Source organism: Rhipicephalus microplus, chromosome 2 (assembly GCF_043290135.1).
Source record: "Rhipicephalus microplus isolate Deutch F79 chromosome 2, USDA_Rmic, whole genome shotgun sequence".
Classification (NCBI taxonomy): domain Eukaryota; kingdom Metazoa; phylum Arthropoda; class Arachnida; order Ixodida; family Ixodidae; genus Rhipicephalus; species Rhipicephalus microplus.
In genome coordinates this window covers 239451874-239461312 of record NC_134701.1, presented here as the reverse complement: position 1 = coordinate 239461312, position 9439 = coordinate 239451874, and the positions used below count along the sequence as shown (strand labels likewise).

At 42.7% G+C, this 9439-nt stretch overlaps 1 protein-coding gene across 1 annotated transcript; it reads right to left on the bottom strand.

Annotated features, from left to right (window-relative positions):
* Positions 1-2171: 2171 nt before the first annotated feature.
* Positions 2172-7755, bottom strand: LOC119170207 (nucleoside diphosphate kinase). Its single transcript, XM_037421295.2, has 4 exons — positions 7450-7755; positions 6766-6867; positions 5026-5138; positions 2172-3020 (listed from the first exon to the last, which is right to left on the bottom strand). The coding sequence occupies exons 1-4, from the start codon at positions 7624-7626 to the stop codon at positions 2897-2899; spliced, it is 516 nt and encodes a 171-aa protein (XP_037277192.1). The 5' UTR covers positions 7627-7755; the 3' UTR covers positions 2172-2896.
* Positions 7756-9439: the final 1684 nt, after the last annotated feature.

Genomic DNA, 9439 nt, shown 5'->3' with positions numbered 1-9439 from the left:
GCCACAAGACATTTTTGTGCACCAGAAGACGTCAAACTTTTGAACAAGTGGTGGCGCCATTGCGTGAAAAAATAGAATCCTTCACTATACCGATTTTGTCTGCCAGACATTTCGAACCCAAATTCGTGTGCAAATAATGAACGGCCCGCGACAAAGGGCACGTTCTAAACGCTGTGCCGACAATGTTGCCCATAGAGTTAACATAACTCCAGTCGTATCCTAACCTCAGAACACCTCTGATGTTTCCCGACTGCCCGGCATACCTCTACCTGTCCAAACCTTCTGGACACTTTCACTCCCAGTACCTGTTCAAAACATTTTCTCTCCTGTAAAAGAAAACTTTCTTGCACAAGTTTCTTGCAATGTAAGTGCAATTGACCACCTACCATCACGCGCGTCATCGACTGTTGTGTCCCCCCAACCGTGCGGAACACCTGGTGTAATCAGGCCCGTTACATCATATGACGTCACACCAGAACTTTTGATATCATGACGACGTCATATGTAGACGCCATCACGTTATGATTTTTGGCATCACTCGTCCCGACGCCGTGTGACGGTGGCCGCCGATGGTCAAATTTCCTGTCTGAGGAAGCATATAAAGACTTTCGCCCTAAAAAGTTCATAGCGTTCCTTACATGTGCATTCACTAAAGAGGACTCGAAAGCGATAGCCATCTGCTTTCCTTGTATTGATCGTGCCTTTGCAGTGCCTCCAGGAGGCACCTCACCTGGTTTTTCATTGCCTTCGTGATAAAACTACATTTGACTAAGCTATAGTGGCATATGTGCGATGATGTCGCCGTGTGATGTCATGAGTACGCCATGAACTGCGGCAATCTGTGACATAATCACAAGATGGTGATATTCTGCATCACTCATCCCCGCCGATGCAGGACGCCGACGACCAAGCTTCGTGTTTAATGAGGCATCTAATGCTTTTACCTCAACAAAAAAAAAAACAGCACAATTCATTCTAAATCACTCTAACAAAACGCTTCCGCACTAAAAGCACCCTTTGCTTCGTTGTGGCACAGCAAAGTCATACCACTCATGCCGCATACGTCTAGCATGTCATACAAATTTGTTCATTTACAGGCACTGTCGTGTGACTAGATGGCTCACACAGCTGTCTGGCTGCTACGCATTTCGTATTCCCCGTTATTTGCCCCACTACATATGGCGGACTGGAGGTGCCACTAGCCAACCTGCGTTTTTGCGACGCCCTTATGAATGCACCTATATTCGCTTCGTCTTTCGCAGCATGAAGAGTTGATCGTTTGAGGTTGAGAAAAGGCAAAAAAGGATGCAAACAAAGCTCCGGTACCCGTTTTATCACTCATATTTAGCTACGCTTTCCTTATACGCACCGGCTAGACCTGAAAACAAAGCCTGCAACATAGCACGCCTTTACCGCGGGAAGTGCAAAGCCACAGCGAATCATCCACCACGTTTGGAGGCCAGTTCACACACTTCTCTTGTTCTTCCGCCATGAAGTAACCTCAGTCCTCCAAGCTTTTTTCTTTTTGTCATTGCCTGTCCACTGAGGTTGTGGCAGGAGCCCTATCAGGGTTTATTTGTGCACCTCAGAATATACTTAGTCTTGCATGTTTCTTTTTTAATGCCTGTTCGTGGAGTTTGTAGCAGCCATAACACAAGAGTATGATATACACTGAAACAAGATGTATACTGTAATATTTGCAGTACCAAAAACATAATAAAAAATGAGCAGCTTTGATGAACAGTACACGCTACAAAGACATGTTTGCACACAATATCTTTATCACTCACATTGAAAAGGAGCATAGCTTTCCGATAGAAGAAAAAAATTCAGCATTGGTTAAAACTGGACAACAAAAAAAAACATCAAAATATTTAAAATATGATAAAGGTGATAAGCCATAAGGGTTTAGTGCACAAATATGTTAAATACCAAAAACATAAGTATAAAAATTTTGCACACACTAGAACCCTTTACCCCCTTGATGGTTTCATGAGAAACCTTCACAAATTACAGGTTTTTCTTTGTATGCTCTAGGTAATTGGCACGGAAAAATAACTTCATATATTAAATGCATTAAAACAAATATTTGTTAAAGAACACATATAAAGAATTTTATACTTAAGTGCAAGAGTAGGTTGGCTTCCCAGCACAGCTTTCACTCAGATTGCCTCTTATAATTGTCGTGTAAAATGCTACTATTAGGGTAAAGCTGCACCATCTGTGCATGAAAGAGTTAACCATGGGCGAGCTCAGATGATCCACGGTCATGGAGCAAGACTATATAGGAGGTGAAACTCCCATGATCATGTGCACGACTGACCAGGTAATGTAAAAAAATGTAGTGCATGACAACAGAGGCAAATGCAGTGTGGGCACCTTCCGGCAGATGTATCAAAACAAACAATAGAAACCGAAACAGGCAGATTCCACAGTAGCATGCAGCCCAACGAGACCAACACCATGAAAAGCTCCCTTTGTATCGAAAACAGCTTCAATTTCCTTGTCAGCCACTAGCGTGATATCTGATTCACCGGAGCATGACTTGGTTTGCTTGCCACAAATAGTGGAGTTTCAACTCCTAAATGTGTCTTGTTTCGCATGCATACAGAATTGATGGATGTGCTGAGGTCGTGTGTAGGTTAACAATAATGATAATTGTTCTGAGTTTTACATCCTAAAATTACAATATGGTTATGAGAGACACCGCAGTGGAGGGCTCCAGAACTTTTCATCACCTGGTGCTCTTTAACGTATGCCTAAATCTAAGAACATGGGCCCCTAGCATATCAGCTTCATTGAAAAAGCAGCTGCAGTGGTCACGACTCGATCTCATGATCGTAGGGTCAGAGCTCATATGTGGGAGGTAAATGGTTAGTGCCACTGTAACTACGCTTCAGTTCTCTTTGTTCAGCCAGTCATCCAACTCTTGCTGCCAAGGGATGACCTCAGCCCTACTGAACCACAAGTTGATTTCCCTCTTCGAGCTGTCCAAGGAGTCGCTGCCGTGAACAACATTCCTGAAATGATGTGCGCGACAGAAAGCAAGAGTAAAGTCATTGAAAGCAGTCAAGCAAACAAGCCTAAAATTTATATGTACACAAAAAGGCAAATAACAATTCAAGTCAGAGTGAGATATCAATGTTTGAGAACGTCCAGAGTGTCAATATTATCAACAACAGTGCTCTACTAATCGAGAAATTAAGGTAAATGCATGACACCATATGCACCACGACTGGGTTATCTTGTAATGATCCCAACAATTTTATAAACGAGTCCCAAGTACAGCTAATCACTAATAATCAAACCAATTGCAATAAAGAATGAACCTTCAATGCATCGCAACACGTAATAAAATGCTGCTTGTTTGATTCTGCTTGATTCATAGAAAAAGAACTGCTTGGCGTTACTGTGAGAAATGGCATGAGTGGCTCAGAAGTTTTGCTTTCGCCGAACTACGCTTTTCTCACGTGATCGCGTCCCAGTGGTAGATTCTATATCATATAGCGCTGCGCTGCTTTGTATTCCCACAAAGGTCACTGTGACAGGAAGTTCAACAAAATGCCATGTGCATGTCATGTTGCCGGATGTTCAAATTGTGTACGCCTCCTGAGCTGCAGCAAAGAGACGGTCATTACTTTCCACTGGTTGCAGTAAAACGAACCCCTATACTCGAAGTGGCCGAGTGCCGTGCCTATTCACCAATGTGCAAAACAGCCAGAAAATCTGTATGTGCACTTGCTGCACTTCCATGCTGAGAGTTACGGGATCCTCTGCATGGTGGCTATTGTTGCTACTGCAGCTCCCGCTAGTTTCACTCTGCTGCTACTAGTATCGACGGGCACACAGCAAAGGCGTGCAACATTCGGCAACTCGAGTGCTTCATCAGGAAGCCCTTCAGGCAAGTGATTTCAAATCCGCGAGTGCCGTATGAATCACTGAATTATGTTTTTAATTTTAAAAAAAGCATTCCCTTGGCACAAATGTAGCACGAGGAGGTTTCTAGACCGTTATTTTAACACAGACTTAACATTTGCCTTCAGTGTCGCTTTAATGATGTACTTCTTTAAAAATGTAATAGTAGTGCAGGAAGTTGGACAAAGCTATGCTGGCCACAAGGGCACTATCTCTGAGCTTTGTGCCATGAAGCTTGCTTTGTAGTATCTGCTCCACAGTTAGCGGAGTGTTAAAACGAACTAGTCCAATTTTGTACACTTGCATGCATGGTCGTCGGCAAGATTTTCTTTTGGGGGGTGCAAACCAGTGTTGCATCGCTTCTAGGGGGAGGGGGGGGGAGCTGGTGTAGCTTGGGTTAGGGCAAGTGCTGGTGGGGCTTGAGGGGGCAAGTGCCCCTTTCGCACCCCCCCTGCCGATGCTTATGCTTGCATGTGCTGGGACTTAAGCAGAAAGCATACGATGTTTGAAACATTCTGAATTCAAGCAGTTTTATTTATCACATCTCCGTGAGACTCCATGCTGTCCCCTTCCTCGTCACTACGAGGGCCAAGATGGTGGGTGAAATTGAGCAGCGGTGCATTCATCTTCCCCATGCTGATCACAATAGTCCTCGCATTTGTAAATAATGTGTCAGTGTGGAATGCCAAATGATATCTTTGTGAACTGAAGATAATGACACAACCAAGGCCCCTAATATTTTTAGTGCTGTTTAGTGTTTTCAAAATGTATGGGAACCAAAACCGTCAACTGTGCTACTCTACCATGCCATTTTCAGGTGGATGGTAAGTGGTGGCATGTACTATGAGGTGGATGCCCAGAAAAACTATGAAAGCAGCAAAAACAACAATTTAAGCTGCCTTGCACGGTCAGTAGTAAAAAAGGTGTGGCAGTTGAAATGCACCACCAGTCACTATTATAAGCAGTTGCTAAAGCCACCTGGGTGAATAAGCAGCTACTAAAGCCACTGGGATAATAAATGATTCACACCATGTGGCCAGCAGGTGCAACTGCGAGCTGTGACCCATGTTACCTGTAGTTGAATATTGCTAGGCAAGACAGTCATATTACCTTCCAGTTGCAATTCCATAGTCGCCTCGTATGGTACCAGGGCTCGACTTGAGTGGATCAGTGGCACCTATGATATCTCGTGCCCTTTTGACAATGTCTTTGCCTTCCCATACCTGGAGAAGCATACGAGGACAGTTTACTTTCCCATACACACCAACCATTGAACCAGAGCTTCTTCATTGTGTACTGTTACCGGTAAAATGTATAAGTTCGATTACATAGTACCTAAGACATTCGCAGAAGAGTGCTACCAGCTGTAGCACTGCACTGCTCCACACATTATACAAACAGGATACCATGATCAAGCAAGTTCAAATCAAATAATGCGATCCAAGCATCAATCCCTTCAGTTCAAAGGGTAACACGTTTGTTGCCATACAAGCCACAAAGGAGCAAAACAGCATGCAGAGCACTCACTGGAGTGCTCTGCATGCTACACAATCCCATAGTCACTTCTATAAAGCTTGTGACTATTATCGACGTGAAATGAAAACAATATAGCAGTAGGCATCATGTATGGTCACTGGTGCTCCTTTCTCATAGTCCAACAACTGCGTGTCCGCATTTGAAATTTTGAAAGTACGCCCGACTTTCAGACCAGTGCTGCACCACTTCGACACTGCTCCACACATTATACAAAGAGGATACCAAGATCAAGCAAGTTCAAATCAAATGATGTGATGACCGCATCAATCCCTTCAGTTCAATGGGTAACACGTTTGTTGCCATACAAACCACAAAGGAGCACAACTCACTCACTGGAGTGCTCTGCATGCTACACACTCCCATAGTCACTTCTATAAAGCTTGTGACTATTATCGCTGTCAAATGAAAACCAAATAGCGATAGGCATCATGTATGTTATAGTGCACTGCGTCCAGTTATCACCATTCACAAGTGCGCAGCAATACAATCGGGCAGCACTGTGAATGTCCAAGGGCATGAGTGGACGGAGGACACTGTACTATTGCTAATACTTGCTACTGTTCAGGTTTCATTTGATGCCTATAGTACAGTATGCACAAACGTATTATGCACGAATGCCACCACATGCGGTCTGTGTGGGCACAGAAGCACCAAACTTTGCACAGTAACGTAACTGAGTGGTGAGTGTGCGTATTGCTGCAGGGATACGAGTTAGAATACCACTCTTAGGCAAAGCTTTGGTTTTCTTCACCCTATGGATGAACTTAAGCTGAGAATGAGGACTCTCACATTTAATGAGCAGCACAGGAACTGCATGCCACTGGAGAACTCAATTCTAATTTTTGCTGCCTAACTATAGCGTCAAAGCACACTTTATGACCACACTACATGATGAATTATTTTTGCACTACAGTGTCCAAGTCCAACTATATGAATATTAATATCCCAAACGGTTGCAAGATCCCGCAAGGTGGAATAAGGTTCATGAAAAGAAAAAAATATCCTTGTCCACCCAAATGTAGTGCAAAGCTGCAATAGAAGTCTGCATTGAACACTGATTACATTTTTGGCTTGATCGGGGATTCAAACCCAGAATCTTTTTCAATAATGTTTCCTTCGAAAAAAGAAACGTACAGCGTACCACTCACATAAGGATAAGAATCTCTTTTCATTTATATTATTTTAATCAGTGCTATTTATTATTTCATAAATCAGGCACTTATTTATTATGTCTACGAATGCGACTGCTCAAAGGGAATGTTAAAAAGAAGTTCGAGGAATTTGACAGTTTATCGAACGTCTTGTTCACCTTACCATGATCACGATAGGACCCATCTGCATGTACTGTATGAGGGCGGGGAAAAACGGACGTTCAGCGAGCTCCTCATAGTGCTTTTTCAATGTTTCTTCGGTTGCCTGCAAAATGTGAAAGCAAGTCAATCGTTAAAAGGCATAGTAATCAGAGTTAATCCATCCGAAAAACTTCCGATAGCGAGAATACATTGTTGCTAAGGCATTGGTAAATTATGAGGATGAAAGGGGACGGCAGCTAATCGAACAGCAGCACAAAGCCCCAATTTATTTTTCGGACCCACAGAAGTCGCTGAAAAAGGAATTCCTTAGCCGCCGTTAGCTTCAATATCTCGGATTTCAATGCTGTCAAGCGCAAAGAAAAAGCTTCTTTCGTTTCGTGTGAGCAAGGCTAAGCTTGTGTCCGCGTTAATAATACAGTGTAAGGCCGCACTCAATCAACATCCTAAACTAGCAACGCGTTTCTACTGCATCGCTTGTTTCACGACTAATTGGTTTAATGCACAACGAACAGAAAATAAAGTTTAGAGCAGAACAAAAGTGGACGATAAGATCAGCGAACAGAAGCGCCAGATGAATCCAAAACCATGGATCGCGTTTGCCGGGCAAGCGTTTATGCGGAGGGAAATAGGCTGGATCAATTTACCTGTACATAACTGGTATCTATATACGAACAGCTCTACTAACCTGAAGGAACTTCATAGCCACTAATTTGAAGCCATTCTTCTCAAAGCGGCTGACTACTCGGCCGATCAGGCCCCTCTGCACACCGTCCGGCTTGACGATAACGAACGTGCGCTCGCGGAAAGCCTGCACCGCGGACGACATGGATGCGAATAGAGAGAGGAGTATTCCTACTACCATTTGGCACGGGTGTCTCTTTTTATTGGCGCTATTTATACACACGAATTAAGCGCTCCGGTCAAAGGTTGGCACACGCAGAGACCGGCAGTGGCGTGCGTGCGTGATTGATCCGGTGTGCGTGCGTGCGGATACGAAACGCGTGGACAAAAAACGTTCCGACATGAGATGTAGTGCGTCAGTTTACGTAATACACGAGCCGTATAAACTGCTTTACCACAATGAAATTACTCCTATAGTCTGTAAAGTGTACATATGCACCGTTTAGGCAAGGTAATTAGGTATTTAACGCAGGAAATTGATAACTCAATTTGAACTAACAGACGGCATTGCCCCAATGTGGCTTACAACAAAACGCGCTGCTATTAGTTTGCGCGAAATTGAGTAAAAAAGTTTGCTTGCATTTTTCTTTCTGGTATTACACTGATTCAATTAGAACTTAATATTTATGTGCACAAATAAAGTAAGTAGACAGAAATTGTTCACGGCTGTTTGTGAACACCAGCTAGCCTCAAGCTCTAAAGCAAGAGCAGTTTTGGTTTCGAATCAAACCTTCTCAAAATGTCAGTATAGTGACTAGAATATACTGTATATTCTAGGCACTATATGTCGAGTGTTCGCAAATATGTGCACAGTCGTCCGCAGAAGTTCTTGGAGCACGAAGTTAAATTAATAAAAGGGAAGAGAAGCCAATAGTAACTTTCCTCGCGACCTCATCACACAGCCTGAAGCGAGAGAGTTATTTAGACTGCATTCAATACCCAGCGGAGAATGAGATGGAGTAATGGAAAAGGCCTTATACAATAAAAACATGAACGGAAGAATATGTAAATTAAGAAGATGAAAGTATATGTGGCAATCTGCTAGGTGAATGGGATAAGGAGTTCGACAGTTTATAAAAACAGGAAGGAAAAAAGCCGATGAACTCACGTGCACGTACACGTTTTCCTTATGAAAAAGCCACAGAACAAATGAAACATGCTGACAAGAAGTTCCCTGCATTGCGTTGTTACGATGAGAAAGGTCAGGAGTCCCGAATCTGCACCCAAAGTCAAAGGCACTCCAGTTTTTCTATGCTGTCCTCGTATAATTAATTGTCCCTCCTACTTATATGTTAGGCACTACAGTAAGACGTGCTCTACAGAAAAGATTGAACATTTCAGAAACAACCACAAAGATATCTTTAGGATTATTGTTTAATTATGAAGGGTACTGCAGTAATGACGTTGAAGTTTTTGCTGGGATCACGATATTTTAGGCGAGCAATTAACGTTCTATTAGTGCCATGCTGCGATACTTAGTACTCCGGCGAATATTGAAAGTATTTTAATCTACGTGAACTCAAAAGCCAAGTGCTAGATTTTAGTAGGGCCAGTATTACACTTTTAGGGCATTGGTATTATGGCCCATCTTGTCGCTTTCCGTCTTTTCGATATGCTTGTTCTTTTTTATTTGCTTATGACGCAGCTCAGTAGGCGCGGTTTATTTTTTTATTATTACACTGAATTGAGTACTATCACGTTTTTATACATCATTCTTGTTTCTAAATACTGCCGCTGGCTCGGAGTGCTTATGTACTCAGAGCCGGAGGAACAACGAATACATCTATTAATAAATGTATATTTTGTACGTGCACCTGTACTCGTTGTTACTTATTAATCACCCAATCCAGGAATCTACTAATGCATATTCATACCCCTATATAGTGAAATGAATCCTAGAATATTAAGGTATTGCTAAAAATACCTTACAACAAGAAAAAAAAACTATTTTTACAACTGCGAGGATCAGTAACCTTATCTGAACGTGTGAAGAC

What these genes read in the sequence shown, in the direction of transcription:
- LOC119170207 (XM_037421295.2), bottom strand. Translation starts at nt 7,626, where the DNA reads ATGGTAGTAGGAATACTCCTCTCTCTATTCGCATCCATGTCGTCCGCG. An exon ending in TGGCTATGAAGTTCCTTCAG is followed by an intron (nt 6,868 to 7,449) that starts GTTAGTAGAGCT and finishes CACATTTTGCAG; the next exon opens with GCAACCGAAGAAACATTGAA. An exon ending in TATGGAATTGCAACTGGAAG is followed by an intron (nt 3,021 to 5,025) that starts GTAATATGACTG and finishes ACATCATTTCAG; the next exon opens with GAATGTTGTTCACGGCAGCG.